Source organism: Labrus mixtus, chromosome 16, assembly GCF_963584025.1.
Source record: "Labrus mixtus chromosome 16, fLabMix1.1, whole genome shotgun sequence".
NCBI classification, from domain to species: Eukaryota; Metazoa; Chordata; class Actinopteri; order Labriformes; family Labridae; genus Labrus; species Labrus mixtus.
Window position 1 is genome coordinate 21,119,306 of NC_083627.1, and position 27,869 is coordinate 21,147,174.

Consider the following 27,869-nt stretch of genomic DNA (forward strand, 5'->3'; position numbering starts at 1 on the left):
TTCAACATGTAAGGTTTAGATATTGTCTCAAATTTATTAGCTTTCCATTGGCAATCCGTTAAGGAAGATTCATACACAAAATGCCAGACAAGTTTTAATTAACCTGCTTATTACAACCATGAAAAAGTACAAATAGTGTCTATAACATATTGCAAGCACTGCTCTTCTCCTGCCATATGTTATAGAAAGGAAAATTCACATTGTCCAACGTTGACAGGCCAATAAAGGCAGATTTACTTCCATTGAATGTGAAACAATGGAGCAGCATTAAAGCCTCTTCTCCCAGTCCGTTTATGTGTGACAGTGACATGGTGTTGATCTTGATTGTGTCTTCCACATGCTGGTCCCCGTCACACCCAGTCAACTGATATCCTCCTCTTTCATCACGCCACCTTTATTTTCCTAGTTGCCGAGCCATGGATCCTCTCTGTTTGTCCTCGAGATGAAGGCTATTTTTCTGGCCATTTCCGTGTGGTAAATCCGCCTGCAGTTCTCAAAGTTCTTCCGCTGTTGTTCTCGGCAGGGCTTCTCGAAGTAGCGCTTGCGCTTCACTGTTTCAATAATTCCATCTTGAGTTAGAATCCTGGAGATAGTTAGACATTGGTTATATTACAAAAAAAACTGTAATAAAGGAATAGGCTAAATGAGGCAGAACAAACGGAGGAGCTGCTAGTCTCAACTTCTGAATTATTGATAGGTTAAAACATTATATATTTAAAGCTCATTACAAGATGTGAAAGATTGCAAATCTTTACAAAGGGTTTCAAAATTCACCACAAGTTGAAAAACAATGCACCGGCAGAAGGCTGCATCAAAATCTGAAGTTACTCTACAGACATTAATGTGTACAATAAAGCCCTGGTTCTCAACTGGTATAGCCTCAGGACCAACGCCTTCATGGAAACTTGGGAATAGGGATGGCTACCCAAATCCGTAAATCTTATTTAATGAAAGGCTTTCCATAAGTGCTGGCTGTCAGCCCAAAACTCACGTTTATTATCAAGCTGCAGCTCGCTTTTCCTGTGCATTTTAGGGGCACGTGCCTCTGTTTGAAATCAAATTAAATATACGAGCATCAGAAGGATGTCTGTGTCTCTGTCTACAATTCTACAATTCACTTAGCAGACGCTTTTATCCAAAGCGACGTACATCAGTGTCTGTTGCAAAATAATTACAGGAAAGAAAAGGAAATGTAGTATTCTGCACAGAGACGCTTGTCGTCACTACAGTCTGCTTCAGAAAACACCAGAAACACCTGTGGCACAATGTGACCCGTGCCATGCACGATGTGCCTAAAAAACGTTTTCCTAACACGCTACACATGTATGGTATGTGCCTGATGATTAATTAACACATCAGTGAATCATGATTCTGACAACGCCTCTTCAGCCGGGGGAAGATCGGTCATAAGCGAAAGCTGTCACTGTGTTTTGTCACTGTGAGAGACTCTGTTCATTAACTTCAGTGATACCTGAGGGTTGTTACCTACAGCTTAACATCAGGATAAAATGACCGTTTTTCCACGTGGCGTCTGCTCCACATGCATGAATGCGCTCCTCTCCCTCTGTCTCTCTCTCTCTAAAACTGTGGGAGAGCAATGTGTGTTGATATCCTATTATCAAATTAATAATCAGCACCATGATGTGTTTGATCTCAGTAAAATACTGCTCTTACTTTAACATATCAGCGTTTTACTGCATGATAGAAAAGCTTGGACGTACTGCGAGAAGCATCACAGAGAACACTGTAGACTTTTACACATTAAAGGCCTAATGAAATGATAAAACCATGTATAACCACAAGAGTCCATATGCTACCTTCAGAGTTTCTGACGTTACTTAAACCGTCTGGGGAGTGCATTGAAAAAGGCATAATCTGTTTTTCCATCGTGTTTCAACTTAAAATACAGTAATATTTAAAAATGTTTCCTTGAAACAAAAACATAAACAAATCCCTTGTTTTTGTCAGATTTCTAGTTATATATTTGATGTGTTACATTAGACATCTTTCATGTCATGTGTTTAGTGTTTGCACCAAATAATGAAGAGTCGTATCAATAAGACTATCGATGAGTTAAACTGGTGTTGATACAGGTATCGATAAAATCCTAACGATACCGGTCCCTAATCAGGACCCAAATGTTATTTTCAACTAATCAAAATCAACCAATTAGAATGCAGAACCTTAGGAGAGATCAAAGAAAGGTAAAACAAACATTGGCACACATTGTTAACCCCCTGATAACAGCTCTGTGACCCACCAGTTGAGAACCAGTGTGAGGGTTAACACCATGGATGCATTATACAAGGTTAACACCTTATATTATATATATATTATGATATTTACAGTCTGTGTTTTACACTTACAATAAAGTAAGAAGTACACACGTAAAAAAGGCAGTTAAAAAAACAAGAAGGTAAACGGATGAGGAAAGAACTGTTCATAATAACAACATTATTATGAATAATGTCTTAGTCGGACAGCCTATGGGGCCTGTGGGGAAAAATAAACGTCCAGATAGTCACACCACTTCATTAAATTCAAACGCTTCTAGCTTTGGATTCAACTAAATAAACCATAAAACCATAAAACCACAAAACATAAACATAAGAAAATAAAGCGTTTATCTGGTTTATCTTCAGGCTGTGCTGTAAGGTGACACTGCGCAGCCGCAGCTCTGTGACATTGAGCGGAAGGCTAACGTTAACGTAGCTAATGTTAGGTTATCATTTTCTGGATGACGGTGAACGTACGTTATGTTTTATCTGAAAAAGTGTTTTCACCTGTTCAAAGTCTTGTACGCCGCATCAACGTTGCCGTCCTGGACCATCACAGTTCTTGCGATGAAGCGAAGGTGCCTCGACATGATGAGACCGGTGTCTGCTCTATAACTGTCCGGTTGGAAACAGTAGCTTCTGCTTCTTCTTCTTTTGTATTTCCGTCAGACTACATGCTTTGCGGCACACTGCTGCCTCCTCAGTTGATATATGGTATTGTTTTAAAATATCTAAATAATTGAAATAATGAGAAAATGATTCCTATCGAAGATATAAAGTCCAGGACTACTTGCGCAATCTGTGACTGATGCTCAGACGAATTTAGTATATGTTCCAGTGTTATTGTCTGTAATTTAATGAAAGACACAGCAATGTATATTTATTATTTTTCCTCCGTGAATAGGTTACAACCAGGTTACAACCCTTTGCACATGTTTTACGGTTCTGCATAGTCCATCCTCGTATTTTCCTATCTTTGCCAGATCACAAGCAAAGCCACAGTGTCCTAAACTCAGTCTTGTCATTATTAGGCTACATTGTGCCTTCTTCCTTTGCCCAAATACTGTAGCATATCTTTGTTTTTACACTATTCTGAATTGAAAAGTAATGGCATCCCAGACACAGAAAACCCCACTAATCCTCCAGCCTGTTCGATTTTATACAATAGATATACTAATTCAACAATAAGGTCTGGCCTGTCTCTCCAATTTCATTTTTCTATTCTAAAACTGAGGCCGAATCTAAAAACATTACTGCCTTCATAAAGTCCCTAAAGCAGGAGAAGTTACAACTTAACGCTAGGTGGCGCTTTATTCAGCAATTCTTTTCAACATGGTGTTTCACTGGATGAAGTTTATCCTATATATCAAAATATATACTCCAAATCAAATGTGACACTTGTATGTTCACTGAATGTAATCCTGGCAACATTTAAACCATCATCAGATTGATTGTGGGTGAAGTCTTCAAATACATATTTAAAAAGTAAATCCAAACTCAGTAATGATTCTTAAATTGTGAAAAAACGTTAACATATAAAGTTGCTGTAGGCTTTATTTTTTATTTTAACCTTTTTATTAGTTTTTACTTTTGCTCCTTTTATTATTAATCTTCTGTTAGACTTACATCTTAAATTGTTGAGATAACAGGAGTAGTCTGGATGGTGATGATTGCTTTAAATCATCACTATACGTACAGTATGTTGTTAAAACTTGTCCGCACATCTGAATATATCAAAATGAATCTAAAATTACAAAATGAGAACATGTAATCATTATGAACATCTGTAATAAAAACAAATCAGATGTGTTTACTGCTCTTCACATATTAATGCTGTATGGTTTTTGGATTTGTCTTTGTTGATGTTTTTATACAACATATTTTCTATTAGTGGTAAATAAGGTTATGACAATATATATTTTGCCTTTGTATGTTTTTTGTGTAATTTTCCTGATGTTATATTTGAAAGGTGATCATTATAGATGTGTTGAATGTTTGACCACATAGGGCCTATCAACCTATTGGTTTTGACATATATATGGGTGTGGTCCCCCCTCCTTTGTTCAAAAATGGTCACCTGAAGAAGACCTCTGGTCGAAACGTTGTGATCAATTAAAACTCTTTCTGGCGTTTGAACAAGTGTGCAGGCTTATCTTCTTCTTAAGTCTGCTGATTTTGCACTGCCCTGAATCTAAGTGATGTGTGCATAACTACCTCCTATTTATCTGTTAGATTTATATCACATATTTCTTGGGTGGACATGGAAATAAATGACACTCTCAAACATTGTAAATTGTTTCCTCTTTCTCTCTTCTACTTGTTTAACCCTAACCCGGGTTTCTGCATTACAGGGATCAGCAGCAAGCCTAGTTTTTACAAAGGGAGATAGCCTTCAGGGCAACCACAGATTTATGAAACCACATCCGTTGTGATAACTATGGGACAGTGGTTTCCGGTGTTGTGTTTTCATCAGGTCCATTCTCCTCTTCTTCTTCTCATCCCTGAGCCACATATGTCCTCTGCACGTCTCAGTCTGAGGTCACTCAGCGGTGAATACTAGCCTCTATGGTATGTCTAATTAGCATTCAAAAGTGCTTTTATATGAGCGTACTCTTTATAAAGTACCCAATGGGGATTATTCCCATGTTGCTGAAACCCTATAGGGTACAGTACTGATGGTGCCACAGGGAGGAATGCCGAGACAACCAGCACTGATAACATCATGGCTCCTTTTGTTGGCTGAATGCACTGCATCATGTTTCCAGAGGCATCCCTTGTGATCCAGACTTGATGACATAATCTTGGCCGAGTGTGTGTGTGTGTGTGTGTGTGTGTGTGTGTGTGTGTGTGTGTGTTTGAAGATGAGAGAGATGAGAGATACTATAGTGTTAGTCCTCAAATGTTTAAGGTAAAGAGGTTGTTGACGTTTCTGTGCAGGTTAGTGGTGTCTTATTTCTGTGTTTACAACAGAAAGAAGACCTAAAGGGCTGTAACCATGTGACTTAAAATCCAGAAAAATAATTCCGAGAAGACATGAGGAGTCTGTGCTGGATGAATGAACATGATAACATACTGTAGCATTGCGATGGTTAAACTTCCCTCACGTGTCTCATCTCTCAAAATGTTTAATATCAGAATGAAAACGATGACGACCCTGCCCTGCATGGTTGCCTGCAGCAACCCCCCCCCCCCCCCCCCCCCCCCCCCCCCACACACACACACACACACACACACACACACACACACACACCCTTCCCCACCCTGGTGATGAAAAGTTACCCTGATATCTGGTTTCACAGATTTTGCCTGAGGTTGGGATTAATGGAAAAAAGTACAATTGTTATAAATTCATGTTTTTATTGATAAGGCAACCTGTAGCCCATCGTGACTTCTGAACTTCCTGATAAATAATTGAGTCTAATAGCCTAACACCAACCTAAAAAAAACAAACAATTAGCACGTTTACTAAGTATATCCGAGCAAAACCAAAGCTCTTACTGGAAGCACATTTTCCAGCTCGTATCTAAATCTTTCACCATGCTGACAGAGGTGGAGGCTACAGTCGGAATCAGGGGGGGAAAGTCCCTCTCTGCTACCAGCCTCGGGATTGGCTGGCTCTCATCAGGTCCAGACGAGCTATCAGCCAATCACAGCAGGCACTGATGCTGGCAGGGGAGACGGCTTCAAACCGGTGAACGAACTGAGGCGGACAGACGCTCGGAAACTGATAGAGACCACTTCCAGTCTGCAAAAGTGTCACCTCTGCAAGAAGGAGCATCAAGATGGAGAAGAAAATCACAGATTTCTCAGGAAAATGGACGATGAAGTCTTCGGTAAATTTCGAGGAACTTTTGAAAGCACTGGGTAAGAAATAGATGCATGTATTGATAGATACATTTTTTTTAAATGTATACTGAAAATGTAAAAAAAAAAAAAGTTGTTTTTTTTCAGTGCAAAAAAAGTTTCCCAACAGTACAGGGATGCATCCCATTTTTTCTACCTTTTTTCAACATTTTCATGCAAAAACCTTTAATTTGAAAGCAACTTTACAGATACATAATTATCAAGCCACACTGTTAAAATGCACTGAACAAAAAAAGGGAGGAAGGGGAAGCATCAGCTGCACAAAGACCTGTCAATCATGTTTTCAGACTCAGAGTGGCATTGTCAGCCGGAAATCCACTTGGCTTTGAGGTCTACTGGAGAACCAAAGTGGTCTGAAGTGGCTCTGTGTGGTTTAATTGGTCTGCCCCTGCCTTGTTTGTCTATGTTCCAGAGGGGGGGTAGAGGGACTTGCTAAGCTATAAGAGGTTGTATAAGAGTGAGAGAGAGCAGGAAAAGAGGGAGGTCAGGTGAGGGGCAGCCAGTGGCATCCATAAAAAATCTGAAGACAAATAGCCTGTGGAGGAATGTTAGATTAGACTCATCTGAAGCAGGGTCCTCCTCATGCGGTTGTAATTAGAGCCAGTGTAAACGGAACTAAGCCTCGACATGGGCCCCAGCAGCCAGCCGGCTCTGAGGCTGACTTTCCTCCACTTCCCTGGGCCTCTCCAATCCAGGCTATGGCTCTGTGTGTGTACGTGTGTGTGTACGTGTGTGTGTGTGTGTACGTGTGTGTGTGTACGTGTGTGTGTTGCCTCTGCTGGTAAGACTCTATGAGCAAATATGGTCAGAGCTTAATCCGATTTGTAGGTGGTCTTGATCTTATTGAGTCTGTCAAGCTTACATGAATTAAGGGCACAAACTGAAAGGTCAATAGGCAGATAAAATTGGTATGTATTTATAAACCATCTCATTTCTAATCATCCAGCAAATAGGAGTTAACATAAGCTTTTCATTCTTTAAACCACTTAACACATCATTATAACCCTGTACAGTCTATACAGGGTTTCTTGGGGGAGTCAATTAAATAACTACAAAGGAAATAAACATAAAATACCACCAATTCACAGATTCATTAAACAACAACAAAGAGACACACAACTACTTCAGACTACAAAGAAAAACAAAATATGTCCAAAAACAAAGCAACCACAGAAAGTTTTCAATGTTCGTTTTGTTTGGCTTTTGCAAAGTTTGTATTCAAATGATTTCAAAATGCAGCTCTGACGTCATCATTAACTTTTTTGTTCAGGCTTAAATTACATGTGTGTTAAGAGGCATCAACCGGCTTCAATGGACATTTAACTTGAGCCAATGATGAGGGGAGTTTTAACTCGGGTTGAACGATGTGTTAAACACTAGAACAGTAATTAGTGGTTTGAAGTAACATACCGGTGGTTTTGCATGTTGTAACTCATGTAACTCATGTTCTTATTAATGCAACCACTTTCTGAAACATACCATGCTGAACATTTTTGTAGATTGACTTCCTTGCTTAAAGTTTTAATTGCAAAAAGATGTCAGCATGCGTAGTCATTAAGCAAATAAATTAATCACATTTAAATCAAATCTAAGTTTTTATTGTTTGGGAATGCAGCAGCACAGCCTGCTCTGAATACTCTGAGGCTGCATTCCCATCTTTGTTATGGGAACTTCAACATGCACATTGTAGAAAGGGTGACATGAACTTGATTGTGACTTGTTTTTATAAGGGCTGCTGTATGATTTTTGACACTCATAGATCGTATGCCATAGTTTTATAGAATGCAAAGAAAGGTAACACATTTTAAACATTCCCTGCCTGCAGCTGCATGTGATGCAGATTAAAACAGTTTAGGTGTCAAAAATGTGTTTTAAGAAAGCTGGCAAGAGGTGGTGCAGAGGTAGCTGGTGGGGGTCTTGGGCTTGGGAGGGATGGAGTGTTCTTGGAAGAAGTTTGCTGGCAGGAGAGCTCGGTAAGTGGCTTGGCAGGCAAAGGCAATTGAAGTTCATTCAAGAGCATTATTCATACATAAAGGAATTCAAAGTGCTTTACAAAGTTAAAAACAAGATATTTAAAACATGAACACCGTTAAGAGACATGCCATTGAGCAAGAACAACAAGTTAAAATATGTGCTTATTATCTTATCTTATTGTGCTCAGAAGTCACTGACTGAAGGGTCTGACCTTTGTGAGTTTTAATAATAAATTCTGTTTTGTTTAATCTTGAGCTATAACTTTCAGAATCATTGGTATGTTTCTTTAATGTGTTATTTATGACCTCTGTTTGTGTGTGAACAGGTGTGAATGTCTTCCTGAGAAAGATTGCAGTAGCAGCAGCGTCCAGCCCAGCGGTGGAAATCACCCAACAGGATGAGAGTCTCTCCATCAAAACGTCCACCAGCGTCCGCACCACCCACGTCTCCTTCACTGTGGGTCAGTCCTTCAGTGAGACCACAGTGGATGGACGTCCTTGCACGGTACACAGCCCTGAACTTCTCATATAACATTCCTATGTAATGATAATAGATGCAGCATACCAGCTTGGCCAAGGACAGCATAACTGGCATGTGGAAATAATTTCAGTGAACCTCCAGAGTCGGTTCTGGTAATAATGCACGGATCTGTTCTTCATTTGTTCATGCTGAGCGAGTGGTGAAGGACATCGTTTCTGACAGGTCCATAAAGTGTTCTGACACGAAGAGCACAAAGAGTACCAGTTATGATGAAACCCAAACTTCACAAAAAATTCAAAGCACTTAAATTGTGTCCATTATTAATGTTGTTCTTATATAATCTCCGCAGAGTGTTCCTACGTGGGAAACAGACACAAAGATCAGCTGCGAACAGACAGTACAGAAAGGGGAGGGGCCAAAGACATCATGGACCCGAGAGCTGACCAACGATGGAGAACTGATACTGGTAAATATTAAGCAAACAGCACCAATAAGGCTTTAGGAGAATGAATACTATTTAAAGAAAGGAGTAAAGCTGTGATGGTTTGAGAACTATTTAATTAGCGTTATATATCTTTAAGGTTTGGTAAAGAATACTTTACATTGGTCATTTATGAGCCATATTTTAGCAAAACTTTTAGGTAACCAGGAGTAAACCCACCTAAAGCATCAAACCGCTGCCACTGCTACAACAAAGATGTATGATGGATGCATAATGAAGACCTTAAATCAACAACACCAATCAGCCTTTTTACTAAAACACAAAACAATAAGTAGCATCCTAAGTTCTTTAGCATCCCAAGTTCTAAAAAAAAACATTTTCTTGATATTTTTTTCTGGAAATAATCATAATTTTTAATGGAGATTGAAGAGGCAGTTGCTGTTTCATGCTAGTTTGCTGATTATCATTAAACCAAAAGTTCACCTGTCAACCAAAATATTGTGAGGCTTCAATTAAAGTGATCATCAGAAAAAAAAAGTTGCATTCATTTCATGTTTGAAGACCAAAATTACAAACGGCCAAGTTGAGGAAAAAAAGGTCACATCTTCCCAACGTTAATACTTCGTTGAAAATATTGGGAACATTGGAAATGTAATTTAACTGTTGGCTGCAGAGCCACCATTTTGGCTCCCCTTTCCAGCATTTACCAAGCCACTGGGAAAGTGTGCCAAGCTACAAAGCTAGAATGACCAAGAAGCCAAAAAAAGTGAAAATACAATTTCCTGACTTGTCAGGTTATGAACAAAAAAGACGTTTCTCCATCTACTTATATTGTAAGAGAGAGCTATGTGTATCAGCAGATTTTGAATAACTTCCTGAACATCTAAACAGCGAACATGTGAATCAACAAGTCTTAAAGTTGTCAGAGTATCAAACTGGGCAACAAAAACTCCCTTCATTTACAACTATATGAAAGTTCTTAATCATTCGTTATCATTACTAAGCATCAGTACATTCTTTCATAAATAGTAACATATTCCATTTGTGATGAAATACAAGTCATTTATAATTCGTACCTTAATGCAAAATGGTACCAAATGTTGAAACTCTTTTCCTTGTTGATGTTTTCTTTCAGACAATGACTGCTGGCGATGTTGTCTGCACCAGAGTTTATGGAAGGGAATGAGGAAATGTCCTCAAGTCTCTCTCACAATCCTCCGGTTTTGTGCCTCATGCATGGTTTACATTAACTCCTTTTGTTTTCTTCTCCAGTCAGATGTTGGTCAGAGCTCACTCGCACAGTACACTGTGTTAAAGGCTTCAAATGTACGAGGTTGCTTTTGAAACACCAAAGCTGCTCCGACTTTTTTATGTATCATAGATAAATTTCACACATTCCTTTTTTAAAAAAGCTGTATTGCAGTGTCTAGACCCTTTCCCAGATGTTAATAAACTGTTTTATATGAATTCAATGTTTGCTGATTCCTTCACTCGTGTTGAAAGTTGTCTCCTCCCTTTCCCTTGTCATCCATCAGCATATCACTTTACATCACCGTGTCGTTCTTATTCTCCAGATTATTCCCCACCCTTTCCTCCCTCCGTTTCTCCTTGCAATCCATACTTTTTCCTCTGTGTGCTTTTTGTTTTTTAACAAGATGTCAATAAGTTCAAAAACCCCAGAAGGCAATTCCTATTCCACAAACTCTGCTTTAAGAGACGTTTGGCAAAGATGAAAGGGAAACAGGGAGTGGAAAGGGAAAAAAAAACGAAAGAGGGGTGGTCATGAGAAAATGATTTCATAGATTTCATAGCGTCGAGAGAGGTTACACTTTGCATGCTCCCAGTTCCAGCTGTACCTACTTACAGAATGAGCTCAATAAAAAAAATCCCCCACCCTTTTTCTTTGGCTTTGCACCCAGGTACAAAGTGTTTAGTGGCTTCCTCTGCTTACAGTGTGCTGAGAGATTTGCAGCTGTTGCCTCTCAAAACCCCACTCTTCAACAAAGTGGGAGCAAACAAAATATACAAACAGACTTGAAATTTGAAGACAAAGAAAGCACCGTTAGCTTAAAAATGAGTATTCAGGGTCTTTGTATTGTATCTTTTACAGAAACTCAAACTCAGCCGCATGGTTAAGACTTCATCTTGCTGTGAAAAATAGACCTTCAGGGTCTCTTGGCACTTCCTGAGAAGAGTGCTGCAACGGTTCACAGGCAGTGATGGTTTTTCCAGGTTTTTTCAAACAGTTTTCAGACAAGCGCCTCTGTGAAGTGTGTCCCACTTTATGCACACTGAGCTGAGCGAGCAGAGGGAGGAATGGCCTCCTGAAGAATGAATGTTCTCAATAACCCCTGTGGGTAATTGTGTGTTTCTGCATTAGCGGTGAAGGAAGTACTCAAGTTGCACAAGTTCTGTACTCAACATTTTAATTACATTCTGATTAAATACAAATACATGGTTGTTGTTTTTTTTACAGATCTTTTGTTGATCTCCAGCTTTATTTTAGTAGCCTATTTGGACCAACAAGTAGAAAATTTGAAAAAACAATGACTAATTATTTCTGTAATGTTTCAGTTCAACATATTCAAACTGAGCTTACTAGTTGAGCTAGCTAGCTTATGAGTGAACTAGCTCAGATATTTTGTCCCTTCTCCTTAAAGCATACAGATGAGCTAGTTAGCAAGCTTGGTTATCTCAAAAGTAGCATGTTTAGACACTGTAAATGGAAATCAATATCCATGAAAACACTCACAGCCAAATCATGATACCTTCAAAGTTACAGAGGTGTTAGCAACATTAGCAACACTTTGCTGTTTACGTTGGCCAATGTGTCGCTAGTTAGGAACTTGTAATACAAAATATCTTGATTTTTTTTTATGTGTTCAAATGTTTGTTAATTTTAACACCACTTATTTTTGAGAATCTTTGGTGGATGTGCAAACAACTCATCTAAAATGTTACATGAAGCGACAAACCTCTCTCTTTGTGAGGGGTCATGATAAGCTATAGCTCGAGTAATGGTTTAATAAGAAGGGACGAAGTAATTGAGCTAGTTTACTCATTTGCTAGCTAGCTCAAACAGCAAGCTCACTGAATGTGCTGAGCTAGAAACTATAGCTAGCAGATATTTGAGAAATATTTAAATGGTATGGAATTTAAAATAACCCAGAGTGTAGGAGGAGTATTTAAACAAAAGTTCTCTATGCCATTGAAAACTCTTAAATATATTGGAGGTTTAATCCACAACAACGTATCATACAGTCAGGACTTAAGTAGGTTACAGTATGTCTGTTCATGTTATTTTCACTTTTGATGAGCAATAAGTCAGTGTCAGCCACTCATGTTGCGTTTATGTCTCACAGGCAGAAAGTATTTTCAATGGCCTCAGTGAAAACCAGTATCATTGTGTAAGCTCTCATCACAACCACAGTGCTTTAATTGCACTCTGGAGGAGAAGGAAAGTTCCTTGCTATTTGCTCAGTAAGAAAATTGGCATGGAACAAATGATTCCTTTGACTGATGGCTGTTAGCCCCATAGGAGCAAGTCCAAACTAGCCGCACCCTGCTTTTTAGCTGGGTCACTTTGAACATACACAATGTTTATGCCAACTCATTCCTGAGGCAGGCCTGCGTTGCTCAATTGATTGAGGAATGCTTTGGTTTTAGGACCTGCAGGCACCAATATTTGAACCCGGGCCATCCGAACATATTATGACAAGGAAATGATGAGTCACAGGAGTCAGACTGAAAACAACGATGCTTCCCAGGCACATAGGCTTAACAAATCAAATGCTGTGTGCCAGTTCAGTTAGATGACACAACTTATGAGCTTGTGCTGTCTTTACAACAATTAAACAAAGCAAATTTTAATATAAACTGGAAATGAGACTTACATTTACAATCCTTCTTAGTTGCTCATAACGGCCTGGACTAATTTTCTAAAGAATCGAGGTATGTTTTCCCTGAGGGAAAAATAATGTGTGCAATATTACCTTGCATCAATAAACACCTAGCATCCTCTTAAACATAAATTCCAACAAAAAGCAAAATGTTTCATCTGGTAAAGTAGTTCTGGTCAAAAAGGAAGGTGAAGGATGTCAGTGGAAAGCTAAGGTCAACATCAACAGGGCCTTCAATCCTTTGAGTGGACTCTGGTTTTATTAAGTAACATTTGCTTGGTTGCTTGTGCTGACAAATGGTTACGAGGCAAAACATTGTATTTAGATGGATCACACATTTTACACAGAACAGGAAGATGAATAAGACGGAATTAGATAAAAAACAGATAGCAAACTCATTCTTACTCCTGGGTCTGATCTGGCTGTGGCTGGTAAATTGGTAAGCTTTACTTTATCAGCTGATGTTATGAAGTAACCAATGCCAAGTTTGCTTGATTTTTACTAACTGAGTGCAGTCAAACATTGTACAAACACATTATGAGCTCTGTTTTAAATACTCCATAATTTAACAAAAAATTATGTCAGTCTATACTTTGTAAAAAAGAAAAGAAAAGAAAACAAAGATTTTAAAATGATGCAGAAAACACATGGAGCATTACATCTTGACAAAGTGCTGAAACTGTAAAGAAGAAAAAAGTGAAGCCCTGGGCTTGAATGTTTCACTTAGCTTAAACATCATACAGCTTTAATAAAGAGTTGATCAATTGGCCTGAACACTTACCTCATAAAATCCAGTTTTGTTAATGTCAACCCCAATTTCCTTATATCAATTAGGCTATCACTTTACATGTGCCTAGTTATGCATGAATAGGCAGTCTGTATGTATGAAGTTCAGATCATAAAGTAACATGGGAATTTACATGATATGTGTGATTAGGGCTGTATGTGAACTGTATGTGTGCGTGACTGACACTCCAACCTATGCCTTTAATGTAATCATATGACTCCTCTCACCCATGTGACCCCATGTGACTTACAGAAGATCAGACTGAAAGGAGATCTGGGTGGATTGTACAATGGCATTTAGCACATAAACTGAAGGTGGAATGATGCTCAACATTTACACAAGATGCCTTATTATATGAGAGAAAACTAAATTGACCAAACAAACAAACAATGACAGAAAAACAATTAGAGCATCAATCTACACTCTCTATATCTATAACTGTTGTTGGTAAAGCAACATGTTCAATGAAAATAGCATTGAGCAACTATAATTAAATGTAAAGATGACTATAAAGAGGTATTAAAGAAGCCTATTCAATTCAAAAAGCTTTCCTTTCTGTTACCTGAGATCCAAAAACGTAACAGCTACCTGAGGCTCAAATCCCACATTTGTCCTAAAAATCACAGTCAGCTGAGACCAGAGAAGTGAAATGTATTTATTCCTCTAAGGCACAAGAGGGACATCTACTGGACGGAAACGGGGAATCTTTTTAAGACAATGTAAAGAGAGAGTGGGGTATGACATGCATCATATTGTGACATGACCAGGAGTCGAAACCTGTGACCAGTGCAACAAAGGCTGTGTTCTCTGTATTATGGACACCTACTCTACCAGGTTTCAAGTCAGGGGACATCACAAAGTATAAAGGCATGCCTGGTATGAACTATAAAAGTCCATCAGAGCTGCATAAAAGGACATACTCACAAAAACTAGAAAGCTGCTCATGGACAACAACATGTGGCAGGAAATGCAATCAGGAGTAGGCCTAATACAAGCAGGTCTGAAGTCTGTGACTCCATCCTGCCAATATGCAGATTATATGCCAGATTCTACAGACAGAACAGTGACAACACTTTAAAGTCCCACTGTAATCCAGAGGAGACTGCACTACATGGGGAAGAATGCAGGTCGCCAGCCCAGCTTTGAAGAAGGTGAACCCCTGCAAGGCTACAGACTCTGATGAAGTGGCACAGAGAGTCATAACAACTGGCAGAGGTGTACACAGACATCTTCAACAGCTTCAACGCACTCACCTCTAAATAATCTGTTATAGTACTGGTACCTATAAATTCAAACACAACCAAAATGAGTTGCTTCAGGCCAGTTGTATTCACATCAGTAGCCAGGAAGTGTCTGGAGAAGCTGGAGAAGCTGGTTCTGCACTCCATCAACTCTGTGGGACACTGTGGACCCCCTACATGTGTTTGCCCACCGCCCCCAACAGATCAGTGGGCGATGCGGTGGCCCTGGCACTCCACAATGAAACACCTGGAGCGTGCAGAAGATTAGAGTACTGACACCCACCTGTAGCTGGATCTTGGACTTCCTGATAGACAGTCCACAGATGGTGAGGATGGTAAACAGGGTCTTTACTGAGCTCACAGTCAGCACAGGAACCCTGCAGGGCTTCTGCCTCCAGTCAAAAACGCTGTTCCCTGCACAAATACAACTGTGTCTCAACCCAGGACAGTAACATCATTATCATCAAATATGACCACTACAGCATCCTTGGCCGAATCACAGGGAATGATGAGTCTTCATACAGAAAATCACTGTCTATGGAGAGGAAAAATACTTTTTTCTTAACTTCTTTTCTGGACTTCAGAATCTCTTGTCTTTTTTTTTTCTTCTATTATTATACTTTAACTTTTTTTGTAGAGCTGACTCAAGGAGATATGCACTAAAATCTACTGTCCTGTACCTGTGCAAATCGCAATAAACATCTTATGTAATCCAATCTACTCTACCGATTGAGCTAAACCAGTGACTAAATTAAATGATCTACATTAAATGTAGGCTACATTCAACCAAACTACACATCAAACTTGATCTGACATTTTGACCAAAAAACGTTTCCAAAAGACACAAAAAAGAAATGGCAAGTTATATTAGGTGACAGCTATCAACACCCACCACTTGTCATTCTTGTAACGTTTGCATTACTTTAGGTAAGGCAAGGCAAAGCAAGTTTATTTATAATGCGCCATTCATACATAGAGCAATTCAAAGTTCTTTACACAATTAGGAGCAGAACATTAAAAAGATTTAGAGCTTAAAATAAATATAACATTAAAGTCTTAATATGCGATTTTTCACATTTAAATGCAATATAAATCAAGTATATCCTCTGAAAATAACTCTGTGAGTCATGACTGTCTACAATGGGTGTAACACCCGAGTCCCACTGTCTGTTATGTTTTCAGAGTTTTCAGAGTCCTATCTTCAGTTTGTTTACATCGCCCGGACGGCCGGCTGACTCCTCCCCTCACGTATAAAAGTTGTTTAATTGAGGGACTAGAGAAAAGAAGAATAACATACTGTACTCACTGCTTAACTGTGTTTCTAGATCACACTCATTTCAGGTAAATTTACATGCAGTGTGAAGATACGAGCATAATAAAGATCGCTAGCATTAGCATGCTAACACAACAATGCACCGCGAGTAAGACAAACTATTAGGCCTAAAATAAAATATCCAAAAGGCAATATTTCAAAGTAAAAGATCTAAGGCCTTACATACAAGATATTTAAAAAAAAACAGCACAAAGAGCAAAAATAAGACATTAAATACTTTTTTATATTAATTCTGAAAAAATTACAGGATGCAATAAAACGTGAATGCATATTTGAGTTATTTAAAAAAAAGACTCAGTCAGTTTCTTTACAAAGGAAAAAATTGCTTTATTGATAAATACAATTTCATGGACCATGATATAACATGTTCATTAGTTATGTAAATATGGAATTTTATAGTACATGGGGACTGACTGACTCGCTCTTTGCCTCTAGTGGTCATTAACGGAACTGCAGTCTTACAGCCTTTCTGTTGGTTTTATCATCATCCCCGGTGGATGATGTATATTATGAAGACATTAAGGGAGGCTGAAGGACCACACTGTCAGCCCCGCCCCCTTGTACTCATCATATTCCCACGTGCCTCTCTGCCGCAGCAGCAGTCACATGACCTGGGATCTTCTGCTCGACACTTCCTGTACCTCGGTTGTTTTTCCTGCTCGAGAAAATAACGGAGCCGCTCTCCCAACCGGCGACAAAAACGTATAGCCTCCATCCAAAACCCCTGCACAGCCAAAGACTGGAGAGGAATACAATCATCAACCTGGCTGCGTTTATTTTTTATTACTGCGAGAGAGATGCTCATCGGAGGGGCGGGAAGCTAGTTGACTAGATAAACAGACTTCACCGCCCGCCCTTCACATTTAGAAAATACAACAAACGCAGCACTTTGATCTCCCCGACGAGCGCCGACAGCTGCTTTTATTCTCACCGTGACAACCGGTTTACGTTAGCAGAAAGTGGTGGCTACATGACGTTAGCCATTTCCCCCTGAACGACCAGCCATCGATATGTCAAAATACACAAGCTTTCCAGAGCCGATGGAAGACCACAACCCTTTCCAGGTGGGTGAGCTATGCAGCTTCCATTAGCCGTGTCAGAGCAGACCGTCATGGTGCCTTTAATGGATGAAAACCATGGATTGTGGCTCCGTGTAATATCAGGCGTGTTGTCGCTCATGTGACGTTTGAGGGGCCTCTCTGATCTGTCCCCACTTGTAGCTTCTGTCAACAGAGAATGGTAGAGAAGAAACCGAGTTTTTAGAATGAATGTAACAGCAAGTCGAAGTTATTACTGTGCTGATTAAATCAATAACTCTTTGTGTGTGTGTGTGTGTGTGTGTGTGTGTGTGTGTGTGTGTGTGTGTGTGTGTGTGTGTGTGTGTGTGTGTGTGTGTGTTATAGGATCCTGCAGTGACTCAACACAGCAGCAACACAGGATATGCCACACTGGACCTGTATAACCCATTTGATAATAATACTACAACAACCGGGGTGAGCAGTATTTCAATCATTTCAGTAATACAAGGGGAGATAGATGATTAAGTACTTGACAAATTATTTAAAAAAAATCTGCTAATCCGGGCATGTTTTACTTTAAGAGACATAAGAGGACGGTCCATAGACATGCATTGATCATCCACTCCCCTTATAAGATAAATTGTATGTCTGAAAAGAGCCTAACTTTGCTTTGGACGTTTTAATTTATACAAATTAATTCAGAAATATACAAGATATAAGCACATCTCTCACAATCTCAGTGAAATTGAGCCATTGTTTGATGCAACAGTTTGCAGCTTTGCCTTTATTTTAAAGCAGTTACTTGAATTATTATTGTCTGTCTCCAGAGTCAGCTTTTTTTTTTTTAAATGAAAGAATTCAAATAAACGGATAACAAATACAAGGAGGTGTTAAAAAATATTGTAAAATGTTTGTTGTTGACTTAATTACAAACAAATGAGATATTAAGCTGTTAAGTGTGTTCTAGATAAAGATCACATCAGAGTGTTTTGTAATGTCTTCTCACATCATCTATCTCTTGTTATTGGAATCATTTAAAAAAAATACACATCATGGCATTCATTCCAGTGAAGCCCTGACTGAATATCAAGATCGCCGATGTTTAAAATAATAATTGAGCTGATTGCTGTGCCGACACCATGTTTTTTTTTCATTACTTCTTTTGGTGTAAGAGTCCCACACTGCCAACATTTTCTCTCATGTTTGAGATGTAAAGCAGGTCAGAGTTTGTCCAGCAGGGGACTTCATCTGCCAAATAAAATACATCTTCTCTGAAACAGCAGTCAGGTATACTAGTTTGCCAAAATGAAAGTGATAAAACTCGATATATATTGACGTAATCTACAGGACTGATATCAGATGATGTTAAACCGATGCATTGGTGCATCCCTAATTAATTCACATGTCTGGAATGAGCCAAGATTAAATCATCAATGACATGAAATTAGATGAGAAATATTTCCTCTCTGATGTAAACATCCTGATTATCGTGGCTTGTTTTGTACTGTGGTCATTTTAAAAAAGTCCACTGAGAGTTTTTTTTCATTCTAACCATCAGTTGAAGACAGAGAAGGAAAGTTTGAGCTATCACACAAATTGCCATGAAAGTAGGAATCAATCAAACACACACAAAAGAAGAAATGTTTGTGTTGCTACACCTCAAGTTTTAGTTTGTAGAGTTTTGTGTTGCTAGGAAACAGCTTGGGCCTAAGTTATAGACCCTGTCATGGGCGGTTTGCTGTCGGTTTTGGCAATCAGCAAATAAAGTAGAAACAGGAACTAGACTCAGACTTGGACTTTAAGTGACCAAACACAGGCGTCATGCAACACACAAGCTTCATTTATTCATCAATATAAAAAACTGTAACTGTAAGCAGTTGCGTTATCCCTTTCATTAGCACGGCTTTCTATGAGACGATTCCCAATTTGACGCTAGATTAACTCAACTCAGCTTTATTTTTATAACACTTAATATACACTATACTTATACACACAACACAGTGTATCCAAAGCTCTGAACAGCAAGATCTGAAGTATGATGTTTGCTTCTCTTAACTACATATCTTCCAGCCTCCACCACCGTATGAAGCCACCTCTCCCTCTGCTCCGTCTGTACCTGCACAGACCCCACCCAGCAGGACAACACCCACGGAGCCCCGCAACTATGGCTCCTACACCTCCCAGGTAACTCCACCTCTGAATTATCCAAAAAATAAAAATAGCTGCTGCACCTTTTATCAAATCTCATCTTCTGACATTGATATCAGTACATACAGTGACAGCTGGGAGCAGAACAATAGGATTGTACTCACTCTTTTTGGATCTTAACATTTTTAATTATAAAGAGTACAAGCTCTGTCTTTCAGTGTAATAGAAAGTGTTTTTATGTATATTAGAATAAATAAACCCTCTTAGTTTCACTGTGTACAGCTGGTGACCTAAAAAAAAAAGTCCCAAACTGTCAACAGGAAAGCACTCTATTTAAATGAGTTATTAAGGACTGTCACAGAGATGGGCAGATCTTCATCAGTCGGATTTTTTACTTGATTTTATTTAAAAAAAAATAGATATTTGTTCTCTAGAAGCATCACCAAGATAACACTGCAAACATAAATTCCTTGAAATGTACCTTGAAAGCATCTCCTCTGTGACCCTCTTCTGACAGCAGGTCCTTAACATAGTCCCATTCAACCCCCCTTTGAAACGTAACATGCGGTCGTGACTCTTGATGCATCATTTACCTTTCTGTCTTATTGTGTTAAGACTGCAGTGAATGCAACCACGGCGGAGCTCCTGAGGAAGCAGGAGGAGCTGGAGAAGAAGGCCCGGGAGCTGGAGAGGAGAGAGAGGGAGCTGGAGTCACACAGCCTGGGGCCCGGAGCCTGTAAGAAAAGGAGGAGTCAAATAAATGATTAGAGGTCATTAAAGAGATTACTGCTTGTGACATTTTCTTTGTTCCTCTCTTCATCAGCCCGTCAGAATAACTGGCCCCCGCTGCCAGCGTTCTGCCCTGTGGGCCCATGTTTCTACCAGGACATCAATGTAGAGATCACGCAGCGCTTCCAGCGCATCGTCAGCCTCATGTACTACTTCTGGATGTGTGAGTTCCTGTTACTCTTACTAACTGCTGTGGCGTGAATTCCCAGAATTATTGTGGCAAAACCACTGTCATGTAACGTAAGTAAAAGATGTAAAAGCTCTCTCACGGCTTCAGTAAAGATACTCTGTTCTGCATATACTGACTCTAAAATCTACACCTGTTAACATTTAAGTTTTATTAGTGGAAGGCAGGGGTCTTGTAACTGAGAACAAGCGAGAATGTTTGTACAAAGACTCTGACACTTCACTGCGAGGTGGGCGACTTCACCAAGAGCAAACTGGAATCAGTTGATTCAGCTGTCGTCCACCGGGGTTCTTACTCCAGAGCCAGCTCAAATTGTTCAAACTAAGTTCTCCACACTCTGTCAGTTACGTGCTGGATAAAAGTTAGGGGGGGTTAAGATAAATCTTGTTTGAGTTTACATTCATGTTTACAAGCGTAAGTCCAGGCTCTAATATGATTGGAAGTGGTAGTAAGCAACATGAGCATTCCAGTTGTAAACGCCTCTCTCTGCTACCTCATATCACTACGCTAAGCCCCGCCCACCAAATGATGCACAAAGCACGCCAGCGAATTGCTGTCAATGTAACTTATCTGCTCTATGTAGTATGTGGGACTTGCTGATCAATATGTATCCCTTAAAATTACCAAAGTAGCGACAGGTGGTGCCGCTGTAGTTTCAGCACCAGAGACGGAGAGGGATGCCTGATTGGTTGTTTGATTCAGACAGGATGATTTAAAAAAAAAAGAAAAAAACCTAATTACAAAGCGGTTGGTGCTCACAGACAGATCAGACACACATTTATTTAAAGGAACATTTCAGTATAATATTGCAGATTTTGATCATGCAATGAAACAAAACAAAATAATAGCCCTATTCAGACTTCTGTTTCTAGCCATGATATTTAGGTCCCTGTGACGCTTCACCTTTAATCTAAAAGTTGTGGACTCAAAATGTGGGGACGAAGTGATCCTCCCTTTTTACTGTCTTTAGAGGTAGTAACAGGCGTTACAGAGGCGAGACGGGATCAGCTGAGTCAGCAGAGGAGCGTGTGTGTGTGTGCGTGTGCGTGTGTGTGTGTGTGTGTACCATAACGGCACAACGCAATGTGAATTCATAGACTGAGACACCAACATTACGCCGTCAGGGAATCAATATGTTTCAACAAAGACGTGATGACGGATGGCTGAGCTTAGTTATGACACGATTGTGAAAAGGGCTAATGTTGCCTACTTTAGCTTTAAATAAACCATACTTATTTTGAAAGTGTTGGTGAAAGAGAGAGAATAAGGAAGAGAAAGAAAACCTGCAAGTTAGCAGAAAATGAGCACAGTGAGAAAGAGAAAATAGAACAAATGCACTTTTGCCCCCCTCAGTATTCTACTTAACATTATTATTTAAAATGTCTGTATCTTAAAAGTTGCTGATGCTGCTGGTTACACATTTATGAGCTACTTAGATAATTGTCCATCTGCAAAAGTAAATAAAGCTCAATGGTTATTATACTCCTTCTTTGTCAAATTAGAGCAGAACACTCCCGGCAGCAGTCCTAGACCCCTGGTCTGGGGCCGTCATATTTCAGTCCTTTTATAACTGTTACGAATGAAAGTTTATACATTTATTATAACATTTATCAGAAAAAAATGAATTGAGCATACTAGTTTTTAAAAACGTATTTTGACTGGAACAAGGGAAAACCAAAAGAGCGAACTCTGACTGCAGCAGCAGGAAGTAATAATTAGCGTAATATTGCATCAGCAAAAGGTCTGACAAGTTGGCTTTTTCTTTAGAGGAGGAAACCGTGGGTTTGATTTGTGTTCAAATCCCTGCAGTGCTCTTCAGTAGAATGATCCCTTAACAGCGTTTTTCACTCTGTTTCTTCCTTTGATCCTTTATTTTGAAATCCAGTCTGCACCTGCACACTGCTCCTCAACCTGATCTCCTCCCTGGCCATGTTCTGCGTGGACCCCTCAGGCGGTGTCGGCCTGGGCCTCGCCATCCTCTGGGCCCTCCTCTTCACCCCCTGCTCCTTTGTCTGTTGGTACAGACCTGTGTACAAAGCCTTCAGGTGTGTGTACTACTTTGTTTTAAGCACGTTGAATGTGAAGATGGAAAGGGAATCAATTTATGTGTGTGTTTCACCTGATAAATAGACGGTTGGAGCCAGAAACTCTGTTCCTGATTAAAAAGGAACTAAAACTGATAAGAGAGGAGAGGAAGTGGAATTAAGAAACAAGGGATGTGGATCAGAGAGAAAAGAAGGCTGTTGCCTTGTGCAAATAATGGGTTGTAAAATCATGGATTTGCCACAATTTTGATTATGTTTATACAAGGATATGTGTATTTGGATATTTTCATTATATGTTTATAAATTTGTGTGGGGTTAGTATCTGTTTATGTGCATGCTGGTAAGTCTTTAAACTTCTTATAACTGTCAACCAAATGTAACACAGATTAGCTCTCTCTATATTTTATTTATATTTTATATTGAAGGCTTTCAGGGACAGGCCTTGGAAAGCATTAGCTATAGATGCTGTGGGGCAGTGCATAGGAGACTTGTTGTTCAATTCTCCATGTACACTGCATCTGTCCCTGTAAAATTAACCAACATATATATATATATATATATATATATATATATATATATATATATACATATATTTGAAGTTATTGTGAAATTACAGCTTCAGTCTAGTCATGTGTTAAGTGGATATATTTAAATTACTTCAAGTTAGCAAAAGCCCTTTTCAGATTGCGTTTCAGAGACAGCTCCGTAGCTAAGCTCAGCCATCCTTACGTCTTTTTACTTTCATATTGTTTCCGGGATATCGTAATATGTGTCCCAGTCGGTGAGTTCATACCGTGTTTCGGCACAGCGGGAGCTCCACATACACACACAGTCAGACATGCACACACACAGCGCTGCGCTCCCCTGCTGACTCAGCTGATCCTGTCTCGCCCCTGTAACGCCTCTGTGACGATACAGAGGGGGGATCACTACAGCCCCTCATTACGCCTCTGTGACATTCATATTGAAGACGATACATCACAGGGATGTAAATATGGCTCCTTGAAACAGCAGTCTGAAGTTTGGAATATAATAAAGAGTGAGGTCTAGACCTGCTCTTTTTTCCTCCTTGAGATGTTGAATGAATTGGTTCTAGATGAATAAAGAGTGATTGATTGATGGTCACACTGCTGAATTTTAAGTTTGTAAATATATCTATATATATGTCTGGAGAAAAAAGAGTTGATGATAAACTTAAAAGTAAACGTAACAGAGAAGAGTGATATTAACAAACATATATTCATTCATAGCATCAAGTTGTTGCTTTGTTTTGCTCATGAATATTATTTTCTCTCTTCCCTTCTAGGAGTGACAGCTCCTTCAATTTCTTTGTCTTCTTCTTCGTTTTCTTTGCCCAAGTGGTGACCTACGTCATCATGACCATCGGGATCCCTGGATGGGGTTTCAGGTAGGACCAATACTTAAACTGTCCCTGTGCAGCATTACTCATCCCAGTTCAGAGTATTTATGTTCAAAACCTTCATTAGCATATCTGTATGAGGTTATCGTACCTGCAGAGAAAAGATAAACGCACAGCAGCCAGCGTTCACACAGTGTTTTTAAACCTCTGTCTCTGTCTCCCTCATTAGTGGATGGATTGTGAGTCTGGCTGCTCTGAAGACCAGCGTTCCCGTCGGTGCCATCATGATGATGAATGCTGTCCTGTTTACGGCCCAAGCCGCCATCGGTGTTTTCATGCTGAAGAAGGTAAAAAACTCATTAAATGATTTACAATATTTCTAATAAAAAACAAATGAATGTAGTATTTTTAACAAGCTGTCAGATGTATGATACCTGTATTAACTGATACACAGGAGAGTGGTACTATAAAGACAGAAATCCCAAAGAATATAACTAAGAAATAGGACAAAGTTTGAGATTAGTTTGGTGAAATTGAATACTCACTAGCTTCCTGACTTTAGTCTTACTTTGGTTATATTTATATCCCCATAAACACAATGACTACAGTGTGCAGGTTTGTCTTTAAGGGGACATATTATAAAAAATCCTCTTCTACAGTGTTTCTGAACATATATTTGGTAACCTGAGAGTCTACTGACCCACAACATGTGAAATAAACCCATCCAGTCCTTTGTTTGTGGTCTGCATAAGTCTTACAACACAGAGTAAAATGCTCTGTTTCAAATGTGCTCTCCTTGTGATGTCACAGTGGGATTCTGGTAAAAAAAAATCCCCTCCCCTGATATCTCCACCCATGGACTCCACCCCCAGCCTAGAACAAAACTTTTGCTCAGGTCCGCCATTTTTATTCTCTCTACAGAGGAGTGATGTCTACGGGGAAAACTCAGGGGGGGGGGGGGGTGTTCATTGCATTTAAAGAGACACACACACCAAAACGGAGCGTTCAGAGAGAGCTGGTTTATACAGGGTCACAAACCTCCTCTGGTGCTTGATTCATGTTATATTTTGAACAAAGCACAGCACAGATGTTTCACTTAGACCACAGGGGACTGTTTGAAAAGGTGGAGAGGGACGTTAATATGTCCTCTTTAAAGATGGTTTGCACCTGATTTATGATGGTCATGAAAAGCTGAACCCATCAAATCTGTGCTTCTTTTTATATCACACTTTTTTTTTTTTTTTAAGAAAAGTTTCCCTGAGCCTTCTGTGTCCTATTCAATATTTTCTTATGACCAAGCAAGATACAAAAACCTGTATGACATATAAATATGGAGTTGTTTCACCTTGTGCAGCTCAGTGAAATGATCTTTAAATCCTGAACACATCCGCCCTTTAGCTTTCTGGCTGTTTGATCTAAAATGCTGAAGTTTAGCTTGTTGAAAGCCATACTTCTCTTTAATTAAAGCCTGTTGGTCTACATGAGTTTTTCATCATATTTTATACTTTGGTGACTAATTACTACAAAGCTTGAGCTGATTATGAAACTTCTCACAGGCACATGAACCACGGTAAGGTGTTTCCTTGCCAAAGTGATCTGCTAGCATACTTAGGAATCTTACAACCAGTTTGAATATGAAATTAAAAACATCACCATGTAAATATGTAGTGTTAATTATACTTCTGCTTCAGTGATGTTCTGACAGGGAGGACACTTTTTAGGGTCACTGAGGTCAAACCTTCGTGCTCTATAAAGGGATGGTGCACGACCACAAAAAGACTTACAAGAAAGTAGAAAAGGCAGCACATTCAATTAGGGCCTAACCGATATGAGGTTTTTTTTTAGGGCCGATACCGATTTAGGGAGAGAAAAAAATCAAAGTCAATCTTCTTCCTTATGGTACTTTTGCTGTTGTAGCTCATTAAGATGCAGCAATATTCACTTCAGTCTGTTTTACAACTGATGGAAAACTCCTCACAGGAGCTTTAACATGTCTGATCAAAGGTATGCTACTTTGGAGATTAGTTGTTTACCTTGGCATAGTTCTCAAAAGTATGAGAAAAATGTATCGTTGTTGTTAATCCAGCTAAAGTAATGATTTGTTTTGAAGAATCAGTCAGGGACATGTACAGAAGGTCTAAGTCAATTTACTGAAATATTTATGAGCACTGTGCTTTAAGATGTTTTCAACACAGCTAATAATGAATGGACGACAATTAAGAGATACAGTGACATGATCCAGGAGGTCGGAGAAAGTGAGGGGAAGAAGGACTTGTTGAGCTGTATTCCAGCGAGTCCCAGGTGCCCTGGTGGTCCACCTGCCACAAAGCGTTCTGTAGATAACAAACGCCAAGCTATCGTGTTCTGCGTATCCTTTTCAGCAGCTCAGTGTGATTGATATGATGAAGAACGTCTGCGTGTATCAGGTGTCAGCTCCCTCTGCTCTTCCTCTCTTCAGGTCCACAGTCTTTATAGGCAGACCGACGCCAGTTTCCAGAAGGCCCAGGCTGAGTTTGCCACCGGAGTCATGTCCAATCAGGCTGTGCGCCAGGCCGCCACCACCGCCGCCACCACCGCCGCCACCAGCGCTGCACAGGGGGCCTTCACCGCACCTCGATAGAAAAGACGGAGAGGGGTTGGTAGGGTAAGAAGAAGAGGAGGAGGAGGAGGAAGAGGAAGAGGAGGGCCCTCTCAGCTTGATAGAGGATGACCTTGGTATCCATTTACCCAACAGCTGATTAGAGTTTGATGGTGGGGGAACCTTAATTACCCCTGGAGCAGAAGAACTTCAGGGCACGTGCATGAGACAGAGGTGGGGTTGTCTAATTTCTAAAGGTGTACAGGACAAGCATTGCCAGACCATGAGGTAACTAAAATCAGGAGGTAAAACAAGTTAGATTAAAGAAAAAGAAAAACATCAACAGAAAACTGGAAGGTGAAAACAAAAGGATGCTGAAGCTGTGTTAAGTGTTGCGCAGTTTGTGTCAGTGAATGCAGGGAAAATGCTTCTTTTTTTGTATGAAAAACAGCTGTGTGCCAAGTTGGGGGGGGAAGCCTGGTTAGATGTTCCTCGTTTAAAAAAAAAAAAAAACTCCACTGTACATTTGTTTTTGTTTTTGAGGATTCTTGTTTGAGACAAAGTATAAAGCTGAGCACTGAAATGTTGCCATTCTAATATTTGATCTGTAGCTGAGCAGCTTCACTTGTTTTCATTGTTGCTTTAATGTAAAAACTAACAAGTTGTTCTGTTATTATTATTATTATTATTATTATTATTATTATTATTTGCAATGAGAATGCCAATTTACATTGTTGCCAAAACCGCTCATACTGTAAAGATTCTGAACATTTGTTGCTTGGTTTACAATCTGTCACTGTTCTGTTGGTGTTTGTTGTGGTTCTTATGATTATTACATGTCACTGTCTTGGTTTTAATAAAATATATTGTCATGCGTACACAGTCTGCTACAGTTTATTTAATTTACATGGTGATTTAATGATCACCTTGTAAATTAAATTTAGAAAAACTGACATGAAATGGTTCAGCTGGATTACTTTATTTCTGTGTATCCTGTTAAAAAAGAGTCAAACTTTTAGAAGTCCAGACATATTTTCTGTTTCTGGTGTGATTTGATATATAGCCTAAATTACGTTATAAATTCTCTTGTACATTTCATTCTTCTATCGGTAGATTTTTGGTAAAGCTGAACAACTTTGTAGTAAAATTCTGCCCCCCGTGGTTTGGAGGTAAATGGCAGTCTTTTTTTTAATCTTTTTTTTTTTTTGCCATTTTAATTTTTTTTGTAGGTAGGCCTATTTAAAGCTTTAACATGGTTCTTTTCATTTGTAAATGTATTGCAAAATATTAAATAGTACACCAAAACCGGATATTTCTAGGTCTAGATTACATGTGAGTCGTATTTGTCGAAGTCACTCAAGAAATGTTAACATAAAAGTAAAACCCTATCTTAAACTAGTAGACAGACAAACATTGTAGCGTTGCTAGGAAACCGTTTGGTTGTTTT

At 39.3% G+C, this 27,869-nt stretch overlaps 3 protein-coding genes across 3 annotated transcripts; 2 read left to right on the plus strand and 1 right to left on the minus strand.

Moving 5' to 3' along the window:
• Positions 1 to 9: 9 nt before the first annotated feature.
• On the minus strand, positions 10 to 2,935 carry mrps21 (mitochondrial ribosomal protein S21). Its single transcript, XM_061060082.1, has 2 exons — positions 2,784 to 2,935; positions 10 to 583 (listed from the first exon to the last, which is right to left on the minus strand). Exons 1-2 carry the CDS (start codon positions 2,864 to 2,866, stop codon positions 403 to 405), a joined length of 264 nt encoding a protein of 87 aa, XP_060916065.1. The 5' UTR covers positions 2,867 to 2,935; the 3' UTR covers positions 10 to 402.
• A 3,031-nt stretch (positions 2,936 to 5,966) lies between these two features.
• crabp2b (cellular retinoic acid binding protein 2, b) lies at positions 5,967 to 10,503 on the plus strand. Its single transcript, XM_061060154.1, has 4 exons — positions 5,967 to 6,140; positions 8,440 to 8,618; positions 8,944 to 9,060; positions 10,172 to 10,503. The coding sequence occupies exons 1-4, from the start codon at positions 6,059 to 6,061 to the stop codon at positions 10,220 to 10,222; spliced, it is 429 nt and encodes a 142-aa protein (XP_060916137.1). The 5' UTR covers positions 5,967 to 6,058; the 3' UTR covers positions 10,223 to 10,503.
• Positions 10,504 to 16,885: 6,382 nt separating this feature from the next.
• On the plus strand, positions 16,886 to 27,300 carry scamp3 (secretory carrier membrane protein 3). The gene is made up of 9 exons (XM_061059119.1): positions 16,886 to 17,360; positions 17,700 to 17,789; positions 19,386 to 19,499; positions 20,079 to 20,199; positions 20,287 to 20,415; positions 22,325 to 22,484; positions 23,791 to 23,892; positions 24,074 to 24,191; positions 26,303 to 27,300. The coding sequence occupies exons 1-9, from the start codon at positions 17,307 to 17,309 to the stop codon at positions 26,462 to 26,464; spliced, it is 1,050 nt and encodes a 349-aa protein (XP_060915102.1). The 5' UTR covers positions 16,886 to 17,306; the 3' UTR covers positions 26,465 to 27,300.
• The last annotated feature ends 569 nt before the right edge of the window (positions 27,301 to 27,869 follow it).